The 17929-nt window shown below is 35.1% G+C and overlaps 2 protein-coding genes across 3 annotated transcripts in view; one reads left to right on the forward strand and one right to left on the reverse strand.

Moving 5' to 3' along the window:
- LOC106664318 (EARP-interacting protein homolog) overlaps positions 1 to 17929 on the forward strand; it is a 91620-nt gene that overhangs the window by 45459 nt on the left and 28232 nt on the right. The window lies entirely within an intron of this gene.
- On the reverse strand, positions 16559 to 17800 carry LOC112127719. The gene has a single exon (XM_024229056.1). The coding sequence runs from the start codon at positions 17798 to 17800 to the stop codon at positions 16559 to 16561; it is 1242 nt and encodes a 413-aa protein (XP_024084824.1).

Below are 17929 nucleotides of genomic sequence, written 5' to 3' on the forward strand. Positions count from 1 at the left end.
CCTAGTCTTTTTGTGTTGATTTCATTGTTTTTTTTACAGTTTTTTGGAAGAATTGGACAATAAAATAGAATGTCATAAGAAAGAAACCGAGTTAAAAATGAAGTGCATTTTGGAAGAACACAATTTAAGGATGCTTCACTTAAAAATAGAGCATGAGACACGACTTCAAGTCCTTGAACAAGAAAAGGAAATTTCAAAATCAAAAAAGAAAACAGAATAAAAACAATTGTTGCATTTTTAAAATTTATTTTGTTTGATTATTGCATTATTTTAGTTTACATATCAGTTATATTTTATTAAAAGTAGTATTTCTTATGATTAGATTATTTTAATTTACATTACATTTTTATTATTTCCTTTACACTAAATTATTATTATTTTTTATTATATGTACATATATGTCAATATAAATATTTATATACATTTTTGTATTACTTCTTTACATAACTTCTATATGTTCGATGGTGTTTCTATAAGGTATCAAAATATTCGATAAATGGAATTCTTGCGTTCCCATCATATTCCACTTCTCCAATTTGATTGAACTGAAGGTTAATAATTTGTGTTTCCACTTCATCATTGATGAATGGAATCGGATCTTTGAAAATGCATGATATATTATACAATACTGCAGTTGCTACCACAATTGGCTCAACCAAATTAAAGCTGCACCTCATTCCAATAGCAAGTATAGGAAAGCGACGTTTCCAAACACCACACGATCTCTCGAGAACGTTTCTTGTCCTAATTAAGGACTCATTGTAGAGTATTTCCCCTCTTGTGGTTGGGTGATTTAATTTTGTTAGTAAGTATTTTTTTAGAGGATACCCACAGTCACCAACCAAAACAAGATCTTTCATATCTCCATTTTCAAATTATGTTTTTAAGACTGAATTTCTAAAAATGTGGGCATCGTGTGTGCTACCTGGCCTTTGGGTTAACGCCGTTTTGTACCATTATTCTTTTCTTAAATAATAAAAGGAATGTTAAAAAAATGTACTTCGGCGAAACATAGAAACTATGGAAAAAATCTATTTTTCTATAATTTTCAGAGAAATATGATTTGCTGTAATTTTTTTAAAATTTTCATTGAAGTGTGATTTATTACGTTTGCTTTGAACTTTGAAACTTATCCACTGAACCACATAAAACCAAACCTGATCTTTGTAAATAAATACTATTCGATAAGATATCTAATAAAATGATATGTGTAACAAAATGTACACAATAAATGAAACATTACACAATTAAAGAAATTTCATCTATACGATTGATTTCTAATTAATTAATTGGCGGTATTCAGATCATTAACGTCATATTAAAAATTCCAGTTTAACTTAGGAAGGCCTTAATATTTACAATAATATGTACAAGTGTAGTAGTTATTGATATTTAGACGTATAAATATTGTAAATTAGTAACAATTCTAAATATTAAATATTATTATTATTAATATTATTACTATATTAAATATAAAAAAAATATACTAAACACACGTTAATAGTTTGCCCGATTAAAAAAAAGTTTTATAATGAAATTGCGCCTGTTCATAAATGGATGACTTTCAGTCCAAAAATTATATACATTTCGAGACTTTTTGTGTTTCTTATGGTCCGTCCATTAAGAAATACAAAATTGGAAAAAACTATCATTTATTTTGCAGTATGCGTAAATATTTATAGAGTGTCCCAATCGAGATGTCCTTCTTTCCCTCATGAAATTATAGTTTTCGTCTCAACGTAGACCTTACCGTATTTGGTTTCTGCTATTTCTATAATAAAACATTTATTGTATAAGATCATTTGATGAATATGATCATGACAGCGCAACAGATGGTCACTTTTTGGCGGAAACTTACATTTAACGCGCATTAAAAAAATGACAAATGGGGAAAAATTAAAATTTATTTTGCAGTATGAAAAGTGAAAAATGAATTTATACGATGCTAGCAATTTTTAAATTTTAGACTCAATCAAAGTGTTTTTTCTGTATACATTGATTCTTTGATTGAGTCTCTATCATTGTATAAATTCATCTTTTCACTTCTTACATGTATTTATATAATTTAAGCAATGTTTATAAATCCCAGGCCTTGAAGATGATCTCAGTAAAGATCGAAACGTTCGCACGATAAAGAAAATGGTTTTCTAAACCTAAGTCCACCGGACCGCATCTCATGATCTCCAAATAATCATTAATTAACGGTCACTAAAAAAAACATGGTTGAAAGAATATTGGTATCGGATCGAAAGATCAAATCCAAAAACTTAAATTTTTACAGTTCGATGTTTTAAACGTTAAATTTGCTCGGTGTTGTGGGAAATAAGAATGTAAGTTATTATTTTAATGTACAATAAAATGGTAAATGATCAATAATAATGCAACTAATGTTTGCTTTCTCGTTTAATTGGTATAGAATATTACTTCAGATGTCTCTGATCCATGTGACGGATAAACTTAATTGAAATTTTTATTTTTTTCTTCTATTTCATTATACCTTATGCCAGAGACACCTCCATTTCAATGATTAACGACTTTTAGTCGGCATTTCTCACAAATAATGGACGATTTACCTTTTTACAATGTTCAAAATAAATGTACTTCCATCGAACATAGAAGAGTTGAAATGTATTTTTTTTCAAATTTTCCTCGAAGTATGATTTATTACGTTTGCTCTCTTTCCACGGCTTTGAAAGTTAGTACTTGGTTAGGGGAGGGAATTTCGGAAGGCCAGGTATGATGTGGCACCCCATTTTTAGGATAACCCCCATTTATTCGCCATTATACTTGACAAAAGAATGGAGGCTCTTCCTTTGTAATCTACAAGGAATAACTTTTCTGCCTGCTCACGGAAGGGTTGAAATGAAACTGGCATTGAATGGAACGGTCTAATCCAAGAATCAAATTTTTCAGTACAATTTTTTAAAACCTTAAATCTACATTGTACTTTCATTTCATTCTATCCCTTAAACTTAAAAGTATATAAAGTTATTACAAATACATTTAAACTTTTTAAATTTGAACATAAATTTTTCATTTAACTTAAAACATTTTCTATTTTAATGTAAAATTTTCTGTTTAATAAAACTTCCCACATTAATTTTAACATTGAATTGGATAGAAAAGTCGAAATTGAAATAGAAGGAATAATATATTTAAAAAAGACGACATTAAAACCGGAAGAAGTTGAATAGTAATCGCAAATATAAAATGGAAAAAGTAGAATAATAAATAGAAAAGTAGAAATTAAAATGGAAAAAGTTGAATTATGCATACAAAAGACGAAACTAAAATTGAAAACAAATTAAACGTTTTGTTTTTAAACAGTTCAATTTATAAACGGAAAAGGTTGAAATAACGAAAAAATAAGCGATACAATAAATTAGCATCAGAAAATGAAAATGAAAGAAGAATAAGCATTAAAACATAAGGAATGCAGAAAAAATAATAATCATGTGGTTTCTGAGGTAGAGAATGAGCGGCATATAAGATTTTTATATTGCTAATAATAATTGATTCTCTTGATATTTTTTGGCTTAAATTGATGTAATTCTATTTTAACTCTCTTAAAATAAAATTGGCATAGAACGATCTTTAATCGGTCTAATCCAAAAAACAAATTTTTACAGTACTTTGAAACATTTAATTTGCTCATTGTTCTGAGAATTAAGAATGAAAGTTATTTAAGTATAATATTGCGCTTGAAAATTATTAATAAAATATGCAATTAATGCTTTACACTTGATTAATTGTAGAACGTTACGTCATATCGACCAAGAGCAGATCCACCAATTTAATGAAAAGTTAAATTTTGTTATTCTATTTCAATATTTTTTTATTTATTACTACATGTATTAAGAAAATATATATCTCATAATTTGAGGTTATTTCGGTATTAACACTGTACATCATGTCTTGAGGGGGGATTATATTTAAAATGTTTTGTTTAAAGAAATAACTGAAATAATAGTAATAATTGTCTTGAGACTTGAAATATGAGTTTTTTCTGTTTTGTAAATTCTTTGTTCATCTTAAGTATACGCTCTGTTCCATGGCCATCGGTTTTCTTCGAGGGGTCAAACTATATCTCGCTTGTGGGACTTACGGGATTAATCCCAAAAGAATTAGGGCTTTTAGAGCTAGGGTCGTAAAACAGTACGGTACTAGGTAGAAAATAATTGGCAAAGACGATGTAAATATTAATAATTTATCGTGTAAAATAGTCTCCATATTTAATACTGCGAATTTAATGAATGATTTAATGTTAGAATGTGTTTATTTTTATTAATATAACCATTATTTTTTATTTATTTAAACGAGGGTCCAAAATTGGTGAAATAGCAGATTCCCCTTTGAATTGGACACAACCCTTCATTTGAACTCATCTTTTACAATAAGAAGGCAATAAACCTGGGTTAAATTCGAGTAAAAGAGAGTTATCTGAAAAGGTGGAAAATAAGATAAGACCGCAGGCAGATTAATGGTTCAAAACAAAAACAGGCTGTCCATTTATTTGAAATACCTATTTTGATTTAGGCTGTTCTGTTTACTACATTTCTTAAAGCACGTGGCAAGAGAAACATCATCATAAACTCTTCTGCCTTTAAATAAATAAAGCTATGTATGATAGCAACCTAACTCAGGTTTTGTTTTGAAAAATATTAATACCGATCACAAAACAGAAATGGTTAATAATCAAATCTGGCTTGAATACATTAATAACAGGAGGCCAAGGACGTCGATTCTTCGATTTTTCGCACTCCAAATTTTCTGGATTCGAACTGGGAACCTTTACCATACAGTATCGTGGAATCCGTTAAATTAAAATGTTAAAAGAGCAATAAACCTATGGTCTCCAGACTTCGTACATCGTGGTGGACCAATACTTTCTCTTCGGACTTAACTTCCGGTTGCCCTAACCCTTGCAGATCGTGGTAGATGGTAGAACGCGGCATACAAATGGCAAGGGCATGTAACAGGCGCTACGTCCGTCGATGGTCGAAGGATCTGACGAGCGATATCTCGGCATAAATTTACTGTATATCAAATAAAACAATTTATTATTTTATTATTAATTTTTAAGGGCGTTTTAACGGCTAAGGTCATTTCACGCTCTAACATCCAAACCTTCTATCTTAGGTTAGCTATATCCCTTCTGAGTCCTTTAAAGCTCTGACTCCAAACATTCACTCGTGGCTAATAATTTAATTCCTATTGCCATCCAAGCTTAAATTTTCCTTTTTAAAATTCTTAATTTGGAAGGCCAAATGTATGCAAAAATCCCATTTTAAATTACATAGAAAATTTATTTCTGTTTCTTTTTTTAATTAGAATTGTGAATTTTTGTTCCATAATTTAAACATTTCCCATAGGCTTGTATGGCTAATAATAATAATGGTGTCAGACTAGCAACAGTCACAGCATGAGTATAGGCTCATCCTTATCCTTTTGTTCTTCCATTAAAATATGATACATAAACTAATTCTACATAACAATAATAAGAAACAAAACACAATAACACTTTTTTTTTTTTTTTGAGGGAGCTATTTTTCGTATTTAAATTGCGATTTTGGGCATTGCAGTCTATTACCCCGCAATTAAAACAATTTATTAATCACTAATTAATTCTGTAGAAAATTTTTAATCGAAAGACGGTTTTGCCAAATTTTTGACTTTATTTGCAGTCATCCTCAGGACTGAATTACAAAAACGTACATTTCAGGACACTGGCAGTGGCAATGTTATTATTATTATTTCAGTTATTTCATTAAATAAAACATTTTAAGTATAATTTGATCAATTTGAACAGGACTTAAGATTCAATGGTAAATGTCAAATTAATTAATCAAATAAATTGAATGAGTAAAATAATTAGTAATAAATGGAAAAGTTGAAAATAAAATGAAAAATCTGAATATTAAACGCAACTGTTAAAATTAAAGCGGGAAATTGTATTTAATAAAAAATAATTAAACGTAAAATTTGAAATAATTTAAATATTTTTAATTTTAAGCATAAGGTTGAAATAAAATTTAACAATCTAAACTGCAATATTGTTTTCCCAGGGTTACTACAAAAACTTTGCTGTTTTCTTTGCAGGTATAGTACAATAGAAGAATAAAAACAATTCCATTAAGTAATTATTCAGAAATCGTGAGATGCGGTCTAGTGTGATGTAGGTTTCAGAAAAACATTTTCTTTAACGTGCCAACGTTTCGATCTTTATTGAGATCTTCTTCAGGGCCTGGGATTTACAAACATGGTTTACATTTACAAATACATTTAGGATGTGGAAAAGTGAATTTATACAATGCAAAATATTGGCACGATAGAGAAAATGTTTTTCTGAAACCTACATCACACTAGACCGCATCTCACGATTTCTGTATAATTATCGATTAACGGTCACTAATCACCACACAATTCCATTAAGTTTGTCCATCCGATGGTCCAGAGTCATGTGAAGTAACATTCTACACCAATTAAAAAATTTTCTACGCATTAATTGCATTATTGTCCATTATAATTCCAATAATTTAATTTCATTATAATTGCAGTATATTTATGTAATAAAGTAACAAGTTTCATTCTAATTCGCCCAACAACGTGCAAATTTAACGTTTTAAATAGAATACGGTAAAATATGGATTTTTGGATTAGATCTTTAGATCAGATGCCAATATTATTTCAAACATTCAGTTTTTGCTGGAAGAAACGTTATTCCAACAAGCAGAGTAAAAAGAAGAGTCGCCATTCTTTAGTAAAGGAATAATGGCGAATAAATGGGGTTAATCCTAAAAATGGGGTGCACATACCTGGCCTTCCGAAATTCCCTCCCCTAACCAAGTACTAACATTTCAAAGCCGTGGAAACAGAGCAAACGTAATAAATCATACTTCAACGAAAATTTATAAAAAAAAAAAATACATTTTGTCAACGCTGATGTTTGATGGAAGTACGTTTATTTTGAAAATTGCAAAAAGGTAGATCTTCCATTATTTAAACCTAAGAAACTATTTCTGATACATATAAGGAGGGGTATTTTCTTTACGGAAAGAGGAAAGGTTGAGGCAGAGGGAGGGTGCAGGAAGGGTCCAGGGTGGTAAAGGGGACGTTTGTAGATTTTGGACGCTTGGAATTACAATATTGAAGTCTGTAAGGTAGGTGGATATTCTAAGTGGAAAAGAAAAACATGGAATATGTCAGCTAGGAAATTCGGGGAGAGGGCGTTTATTAGGGAAGAAATAATGGAGAGGGTGTTGGGGGATGGCAAGGATTTTGGCAAAAAAGGATAGATCAGATTTCGGCGTCTGAATATTACAAGCTTTCCAGCATGAACATTGATGCTGTCCACAGGGCTACTTCGGAACGCGCCAGTAGCCTCCGCAGGGTTGAATTCTGAATAGGATTGATGAGATCTAGAGTTTTTTCACTTCCAGAACCATACGCAATCGAACCATATTCTCTTTTAGATTGAATGAGGGTTTTGTATAATCTTAAAAGGCTACATCTCTCAGCTCCCCATTGAGTGGAAGCTAGTAAGCGAAAAACGTTCAATGAAGTTAGACGGGATTGCTCTATGGTTTTTAGGTGGAGCTTCCAGTTCAAGTGTTTGTCAAATGTTAGACCAAGGTAGCGTACAGAATCAACAAAACGAACATTATCATAGTACATTTTCAAGCTAGGAAGGATAGTGGGTTGTCTCTTGCAAAAGAGAACAGCATCAGTTTTAGTTTTAGATGCCTTGAACCCATTATCTGAAAGCCAATTACACTTAGAGGATTACGTTGACTGAATTTTTTCTTGAAGAGAAGTAAATGTTTGTGAAATATTACAAGATCATCTGCATATAACATGCTTGGACAGGGGGGTCGATTACAGTGAGGATTTGATTGATGCAAAATCAAAATAGCGTTGCATTAAGGACACATCCTTGCGGGACATCGTTTTTTTGGGTATAATCTTCAGATAGGATGTTACCAGCGGACCCTAAAGGATCTGTTGTGCAGGAAGTTGGCGATAAAGTTCAAATAATGGCCAGAGATACCAAAATCAACAGGTGTATCAAGAATCAATCGCCGCCAGGTGCAATCAAAGGCGTTTTCAATGTCAGAAACACAGCTAGAACCTTTTCTTTTTTTCGTAACGCTTCCATTATGTAGCTATCTAAGAAGACAAGATTGTCAGTAGTACTTTGTTTTTTTCGGAAGCCACTATGGAGAGGGGGTAACAGTAGAACAGTGATTCGGGAAACCAAGTCTTACCTTTTAGTCATACCAGTTTTTCAAGGATTTTACTCAAGGAGCTACTAGCTAGAAGCTAAAAGGGGGGGGGGTATTCTTTTTAGGATCGGTATATTTATTGCTTTTCTCCACAACGAATGAAATTTTTTTTTCGGCGAAAATTTTATTAGAAATGTTTAATATAAGTTTTTGGTCAGGAAGTGATAGAATTTGGATTATTCCAACACTAATAACATCTGGTCCTGGGGCAGAGTCTTTCCTTGATGAAAGGGCGAGAGAAAATTCAGAAAAGGAAAAGGGAAATTTCTTTTTTTTTAACGAGGGTTCGCAACAGCAGAGGTCATATAAACCCTCAGGGTGCCGATGGTTTCCTCAGGGCAGGTTTAAAGGGTCATTATTATGAGGAGTAACTGACAAAAACGGTGAAGATTCCTTTATAGTTTTTATTTTTTGAAAGTCTGGGGAGTAGTTGGATGTAAGAGAGGTTTCATGGAACGGCTTAGCTAAAAGATTAGCTATGTCTTTGGTGACAGTGATCAATAGATTACCGGATTTAAGAACAGAAACAGGAGGGGAGAAGCCATGTCCCATAATTCTATTTACAGTGAACCAGAATTCTTTGACGGGAGTATGACGGTTGACTTTTGCTAGGAAATTTGCCCAGGATTGTTTTTTACTATTCAGAGTAGGGTTTCGAGCTCGTTTTTTGGTACAGAGGTAAGATTCATAATTGGCAGAAGAAGAACATCGGAGAAATTTCATCAAACTTCTCTTGCGCTCATATATTGCCTGGGAGCATTCAGATGTCCACCAAGGGACTGCTTGTTTGGTGAGGTAGTTATATTTTGTTGATTTTGGGATGGAGATTTCGGCAGCTTTAATGATCTTACTGTTTAGATTTTTAATTATGACGTCAATGTTGTTTTCATCAAGGTCAAGATCATCAAGTTGTACATTGTCTCGGAATTTGTTCCAATCAGCTTTGTGTAGGATGAGGATAGGGAAATGATCACTGCCAAAAGAGTCAGTGAGGGTGTACTAGGTAAAATAAGGTTGAAGAGAGGGACTGACAATACTGAGATGAATTCTCGAGAAAGTGCCCGACTGGGAACAGAAATGGGTGGGAGTGCTAGTGTTTAAGATATTAAGGTGGTTTTTATCAATAAAGGTTTCTAAGTTACGGCCATTGTTGTTTGTATACTCCCCGTACCAAAGAATGTTGAGGGCATTGAAATCTCCAAGCAGTACTACCGGGGGAGGGAGTTGGAGGAAAAGATCTTCAAGTTCATCAGATGTAAGTTTGTGTTGTGGGTGGATATAAATGGAACATATAGTCATAGATTTAGGAGAGAGAAAGGATTCTAGCAGCGACTACTTGAAGATGGGAAGATAAGGACAGAGCTTGAAAAGTGAGGGTGTTTTTAATCAAGTGGCACACACCACCACATGCAATTTTGCCCGAGGAACAATCTTTTCTAATTATTTTATAATTGCGTAGTGTGAAGGTATCGGTGACTTTAAGGTGGGTTTCCTGAATACTTGCAACGGATAGGTCAAATTCATTAATTAGATATTGTAAAGTTTAAGCCAGAAATATTCCATTGAAGAAAGTGAAGATGTCCCATTGTGTGGTACAATTAAATATTGGGTTGTTGCAAAAGGGTATATATGTCGATTTTTATTGTTTGAAATAGTTAATAATTGCAGTTTTAGTTTTACTTTGCAGTACTTTCAATGTGTTTAGAATGGAAAGAAATTTTTACATGATGTGTAACTACTTATTTTGTATTGTACCACTTGTTTTTGGCGTTTTGACCTTGTTTTGGGAGGGATAGTTTGAATTGTTTGAGCCTTGGGAGACTGGGCGTTTACAGCTAATCTTGTCCAGGCTGAGGGTTGATTTGGATATATTTGCCGTAACGGGTTTCTTTGGAGGATTCTTGTTAATGATTGTGGGAGTTGAGAGTTGAGGGGATACAATTAGAGGGGGGTTATTGGAGCTAGGGGGGACGCTTTGTTTGTTTTCAGGTTTGCATTGAGGTGATTGAGGTGTTTGGCACTTTCTTGCTCACAAGTTTTGAGAGCTTAGCAATCTGTTCGGCGAGGGATTCAATTTTAAGATTTTGGGAGGTGATGTTCGGGAGGGAAGAAGATGTAGGGACAAAGGGAGGTGGTTGAGTGGAGGAAGGAGGATGAGGGATAGGTTGGGATTTTGAAGATGAGGCTATTTGGGAATATAGGACATTTAGTCTTTCTTGAGGTGATGTTTGTTGTTTATAAAAGATTTCGGCCTGTTTGAAAGAAACTTTTTCGTTTTTTCGGATGTTTTCAATTTTCTTTTCAGCAATGAATACGAGGCATTGGCGGTTAAAAGCCGGGTGAGGTCCAGAACAATTTGTACAATGGGATGAATTTGAGCATACAGAGGTTTCATGATTAGAATCCCCACAATTTCCGCAATTTTTGGTTTTGCAGTATTTACTTAAATGACGATACCTAAAGCATGAGAAACACAACATTGGGTTAGGTGTATCACATCCCAACGAGACATGACATAATTAAATAAAAGAAACAGAAAACGGAATTATTTTATGGAATAGAATTTATTTTTAACAATTTATTATTAGTGAACAACCAACTTAAAAAGAAATACATGAACCTTAAACAAATTATAATAATGACTTAAAATTTAAAACAAAAATATATTCCTTATGTTAATTATAAATAATATTAATGATATTTATATAAAAAAATGAAATTAAACCCTTTTTTAAATGAAATAAATTCTTTACTAAGTAATAATTATAAATAGCCTAGATTAAGGATAGGGACTTACCAACGGAGACTGGAATGCTTCGTTTTACTTGTTTTTAATTACTAGTTTACAGTCCCTCTATTGAAAAATTTGTAGTGTTTTTCTTTTTTTATAATTTTTGCATCCCGAAGTAATTTTATATTATGCATTGTCAACTCTTTATTTATGTGTATATTGACTTTCTCGCCTTCTATAATTCCTAGGTCCCTATTTGATAACAATTCTTTGCGAGCTTTAAGTTTACGGAATAAATCCTCTTTTTTCTTGTGTGTCACAAAATCCACTACAATAATCCCCGGATGGTCTCCTTTAATATTTGACCTCATTCTGTAACATTTATTAATTTCCATTTCAGAAATTGTGCATCCTTTATCACATAACGTTTGCACAATTTATATTAAATTTTCAACTTTTGTCAAGGGGACTTGGTGGATTTCTACTTGATTTTCGAGAAATTTTTGTTCTAATGCATTATTTTTTTTTATACTTCAATAAATGGTTATTTCAGAGATTTACATTCATCGAGTCGGGTGAGTACAGATTCCAACGAAGGTAGATTATTGATCCCAACTATTTTGAAAGTCTCTTTGTGTTTTATTAATATCAGCTTTAAAATCACTAATTACATTGATTAGATTTGCGATATTTTGAGATTGTGCGACTTCTTCAAATCGACGAGACTGCCGTTTCTCTTTAGCACATGATTCGCAAAACCAGGGAGTATTTGAGTCTTTTAAGTAAAGAAAATCGTGTGTGGATACGCAAGTAATATGGAAGAGGTGTTTGCACGTACAACATTCCACGCGAAATTGGTTGTGCGTAAATCCTTTTACCCACTTTAAGCACTTACTCATTTTGAACCGTCCGCAGTATGCGAGAGCTGAGAGTAGACGGGACAATGGTAAATCTTTACCAATAATTTTTGATAGTTAGACATGTCTTGACTTGAGCGGTGAACCGCGAGGAGGTCACACGGTCTTTTCAACCACGTGCTAGCCAACTAAGAACATTTACTTATTTTTGTAATACAACCGACGTTTTCCACTCGGATGAGTGGGAAACAGGAAGTAAGACTGGAGACGGAGTTGGAGAAGGAGAGAAGGCGAAAGACGGAGACGGAGCAGACGAAGAAGACGGACGAAACAGTGGAGAGCACTCCTCTATCCTCCGGCTGCACCGCTTTGGTGCGCTGTGAAGGAGAAAAGGATGCTCTCCGTAAGGAACAGGGTGATACAGACGCAGGATTCACCCTGGTAAAAAGAAGTAAGACAGGCGAGCGATCCAGGAGCATGCACAACAAGGGTCGCTCTAACCCTCAAACGAGTGGGTCCACACAAACCGTCCAGCCACCTTTCAAGGACAGGTTTAAACAGAAAAGAGGCCCACAGGTAAGTACAACCCCAGCTCAAAAGAGACTGGGGACCAGTACTAAAAGAAGTAGTACGGAGTACTCTAATACTCCTCCCTCCGCCATAGGACCTGCCAAAAAACTAAGGCAGGGAAAGGATAATGATCAGGTAACAACACCTAAACCTATTTATAAAGTTGTTTTCAGGAAAGCCAACAAGGATTTCCTCACTAACTAAGAGGCACTGAAGTTGAGATCACTGATCTGCAACAGTGCCTTAGACTTAATTAAAGAAGAGGATGAAGACCAAGGCGTAGACTTCATTAACTCAGGCCTGGTAAAAGGAGGCTCCATGTTCTGAAAAACTGTGGCGATGAACTAACCGTCAAGTTTGTCATGGACACATTAAAGAAACTATGGGAGGAGAGGGAATACGTGGTTTGCGATATTAATGACCTACCGAGGAAGGCCAAAGTATCCACGTATGTAGTGGGACTCGAAACCAGAAAAGAGTCCATAAATAAACTACTCAGGATCTCAAACAGGAAGGCAGGTTTGAGCATTAAGGACTGGGAGCTGACCGCTTATAATAGAGAACCCCATACAGGCCACGGGACCTACCTGTGTTGGGAAGTACCGGAAGAGGATGCTTGGACACTCCAGAAGAACCCAACTTTGTCACTGGAGTTGAACCGTATCAAGGTGAAAGTCTCCATACCCACTCTACAAGAGAAAATGGAGATCGAAAAAGAGCTACCTCCATCATTAAAGGACGAGGGTACGAAGGTAAACCCCGCTAACGCGGAAATAGGTAAGGGAGATGTTGAGGCGGGCGGTCCCAGACCGGAGGAGTTGACGGCCGAGCTATCTAGTGAGGTCGAAGACTCCCTCTTAGAAAGGGGCTAAACCATCCACCAACATCTAGGTGACGCACCCCAAGTGTACCATGAACCATTCATGAGGCCTCTCAGGGTGTCACAGATTAATATGCAGCACAACAAAACCGCCACTGCCGGAATCGGAAGTAACATGGCGACTGTATCTAATACAGGAACCCTATACATATAGGGGTCAAGTAATTGGTTTAAAGAATAATAGTTTTGAACTGTTCCAGGATCTAAGGCAAGTCAGGCCACGAGCGTGTGTAGTGGCTCATAAGGAACTAAAACCAATACTTTTTAAAAGGATAGTTCCTACTCACAGTAAGTTGTTTTTTGCAACGATCCGGATTTCGAGCCTTTTAGCTCATCATCAGGTTGAAGGACTTCTACAACCACGTCTCTCGACATGAATTGCCAAAGTGAACCTCTGATACCTCCGCCAACGCGACGTTCTAATTATCAGCTGATTTTTTTAATGACGCTCAATTTGAANCATTAAAAAAATCAGCTGATAATTAGAACGTCGCGTTGGCGGAGGTATCAGAGGTTCACTTTGGCAATTCATGTCGAGAGACGTGGTTGTAGAAGTCCTTCAACCTGATGATGAGCTAAAAGGCTCGAAATCCGGATCGTTGCAAAAAACAACTTACTGTGAGTAGGAACTATCCTTTTAAAAAGTATTGAACACCACACTCACTCTATCATTTATCAGAACTAAAACCAATCCTCTTAACTAGGTTTTGTTCTAAGGACATCATAACTATATCAATTGATTTCAGGAGAAGGGGGAGACATAACAACCTCTACATAGCGAGTGCTTATTTACCCCACGATGAGGACTGTCCAACCGAGGCGGTTAGGGAACTTACAACATACTGCGAGGATAATAATATAGGACTTATACTGGGCTGCGATGCAAATCCACATAATATAGCATGGGGCAGCTCAGACAATAACGCAAGAGGTGATACATTCTTGGAATATATAGTGAGAAAAAACCTATCAATCCTGAATGTAAGCAATACTCCCACTTTTATAGCAAAAAATAGAAGGGAAGTTTTGGATATTTCACTAGCCTCCCTGCCAATTACCAATTGGGTAACGGAGTGGAAGGTGACACCAGGTAACAACTCCTCAGATCATTGTGTAATAGACTTTAGGATCTCAGGAGAAGTTAATAAAATAAGGTTCAGGAATCCAAAACTAACAAATTGGGATACCTACGTTAACAATATTAATAATAATATTACAGGTACCTGCTCCTACTAATGTAACAGAGCTGGAGCAGGCGGCTAATGACATCATTCAGGTCATTAATTCTGCCTATGTTGAAGCATGCCCTGAAAAAATACTACGCCCGAATCGACATCATTGGTGGAACAAAGCTCTGGCTAGTGTGAGGAAAAGGGTCAGAGTTCTACACAAGAAAGCCCTGCAGGGGAACTCTGAACAATGTTGGAGGGAGTAGTATAGTGGATACCACCAACACCGCCCTCCACTTCTCCCTACGAAGTGTCCCACGTTTATTTCGTGGGATACCACGAGCTCCCTCGTAATTTTAAATATCTGTGTTCTGATTGGGCCATGTTTTCCCGCCATAATTTAAATCGTCGGGTCTGGTGGTCTTCCCAAGGACTCCCTTCGAAGTGTCCCACGATTATTTCGTGGTATACCACGAGCTCCTCTCGTAATTTTAAATATCTGTGTTATGATTGGGCCATGTTTTCCCGCCATAATTTAAATCGTCGGGTCTGGTGGTCTCCGCAAGGAAGTGCCCCACGGGTTTTTTACTCGCAGAAATTCAAATAATGGAGTCAGGGTTGTTTTACCTAGCCGCTGTAGGTGTCCCCTGGTTTTTTTCGAGTGGAAATCCGATTTTCCGTGTCTGATGTTTAATTGCGGTGTGCAAAATGAGGGTCTGATTGCTGCCTGCGTTTTCCAATTTAAAAATCTTTGAAAGGGTTGCAGGGTAGTATTTATACCTTTCAAATAAAATACCAAATATATTCACAATATGTTTATAAATAATATGACATATTACAATATTCGTTATAAGTTATAAATTCAATTTCATGTTTTTTTTTAAACAATCCCTTTATATATCATACATATTTTTTGTTCGGACGTATCGTATTGTTTGAATGTTTCTTTTGCCATCGCCTCGGCGAAACGTTTCGGTAGAAATACCTTCGTTGGAACGTTTTCGCTGTACGGCCTCGATATGCCTAGAAGGGTTATATGAGCTACTGCGAAATCGCCAAATTTCGTCTTCACGATTTCGAATTTATTAATGCTGTAAACTTTCCCGATCTGTAAATCGGACAATTTACTCGTCTGAGATTTACTGATTTGATTGAGAATAGAGGTCAAAGACATCTAAAATATAAACAATAGTAATGTACCACTAGGCAAAAAGATTTAATTAAATTATTATAGCTGGAAAGCTTACCTTGTACGATTACAATTCCTTCCTTTTCTGTTCAAAGGATGGGGTTGACTAACACGACGGATAGCAGAGAGGGTGAACTAGAAAATAGGGTGGGGATATATTAGGTTATTCGATGGGTAATGCGAAATAAATGCACAATTGTAATAATGAAATATTATTTTTTTATTGGTAAAGTATGCTTTTTAAAAAGTACAAATATAAAACTTAAAATTATCTCTCGCGTAGTTTTTAACGCTATTAACATTAAAATAATTTGATTGGCAACTCGTCTTTTACAATATTCATATTTGAGTATAACCAATTGATCAGTCCGAAAACTTTGTAATGGGCGCACTGGAAAGGTTTCATCCTGTGGTAGAAACACTGATTACCGTCTTCGGAAGAAAGACTTGTTATCTTCGGGCAACCGTAGTTAGTCAGATCGATGATAACACAAACACTTTTAAATTTTTTCAAATAATCCTGTTTCATTTTTCCTTTTACAAAGACAAAGTCATACTCGTTGAGAAATGATGAAATGATCTTGTTAGCATTTTGGAAAGGGACATCACCGTCTCTCCAGTAAGCCCCATGGAAATTCTCGGTTAACCATTCATTGGTTTTTCGGACTTTCTCGTTTTCTTCGTGCAATTTCGGTGGTTGAAAAATCCAGTTTTGACTTGCTCTACTGTTGAAATCAATAAAGGAAAGTTCTTTAATAATAAAACTGTTGTATTTACCGATGAACCCTTGAACGTCAACCAAAGCTATCTTCATTTTGTTGTAGCTCCTTCGTGAACGGAAGCTCCGAGATTACTGAGGGATGATATCTGTTCTTCGATTTTACAGCATTTTCCTTACGATATTACTGAACGGATTGTACTCAAGTACCCTATCGTGAATAACCAAGCAATATGCAGTTGTATTTTCAGGAAAAGCCCTACTAGCCTCGAATTCCAATCTTACATCGACGGGGCCACTTTTTACAGATTCACATTGTTTTGTACAATCAATCACAACAATCGGACCGTTATTTTTATATCTTGCCAAAGATAGTAGAGGAGAGGGATGAGTCTCCGCAAAAAAACTTCTTTGAAAATTCGTATACATGTAATATAGCATTCCGAATTGATTTGTAGAAAAATTTATATTCAGATCTTTATACGGATACGATTTAGAATTCAAGAACAATTTTACACTCGTTAATTCACAGTGATCGAAATTACTCGCGTTGTTCTCAGGATTGCTTTTTCGATTCGTTTGAAAAGCTAATATGATAAATCTCGGTTTTTCCAATTGGGTCGAAGTTTTTACACTCCACAATTGTTTTTGTGAAGCGGGAAGCAGCGGATATTCGTAAAGTTCCCAACTCCTGAAAGGAACTAATATCGCTTTTTCTTTTTTTAATTGACGCAATAGTTGCAATCTATTGTAATCGTTAAGCGTTAAATACGGCATTTTCCATGAAATAGTTTGTAATTCTATTTTTGCAATCTCGACAATCCTGTTCTCTCCTTCTGTCACAGCTTTGGTCAAATAGCAATTATCATCTCTTCTTGATCTGATCAAAATTAGTTCCTGTTTAACTTTAACTATAATTTTGCGATAATCCTCTGCAAAACCGAATAGCATATTTAGTGGTAAGCAAACGTTGAAGTGACCGTTCTCCGACGTGATGTTTAGTGCAATTGAATCTGAAGAAGTCCATCTGGTATTTTCGTTTACCGATTCTTTCTTGATTGATGCAAGCCCTTTTAATGTTCCTGCGATTCCGGGATTTTTTACCCGATCTATTTCTGCACCGCAAATCTCGTATCGAATTTCTTCGAAAAGAAAAGCAAACGCGTTTTGCGTAAGTTTTGCAACTAGTGGCGGAGCACTACCGTCTTCCTTCAAAAATCGTCCTTCTATGTAAAGAAAACTCTCTGATGGTAGCGTGTATATGTCCTGATGCTGAACGGAAATACGTATTTCTTCTCCGTGTTCCAGTTTCGTAGATGCGTAAGGGTGGTGGGAATGTAATTCTATTCCCTCTATACATTCGTCAAAAACGGGTTTTCCTTCAACATTTAGCAGCGTATCCATTTCGATTTTGGTAGTACTTTGTATCCAACAAATTTTAAATATGTTATATTATTTCTAGAAACAATAGATGTTTCTACTCCGACTTTTAGGGGAAAAATAAATACTCCCCGATTAAGTTGTCCTTTTTAT

This window comes from Cimex lectularius, unplaced genomic scaffold (genome assembly GCF_000648675.2).
Source record: "Cimex lectularius strain Harlan isolate CLEC.00 unplaced genomic scaffold, Clec_2.1 scaffold282, whole genome shotgun sequence".
NCBI classification, from domain to species: domain Eukaryota; kingdom Metazoa; phylum Arthropoda; class Insecta; order Hemiptera; family Cimicidae; genus Cimex; species Cimex lectularius.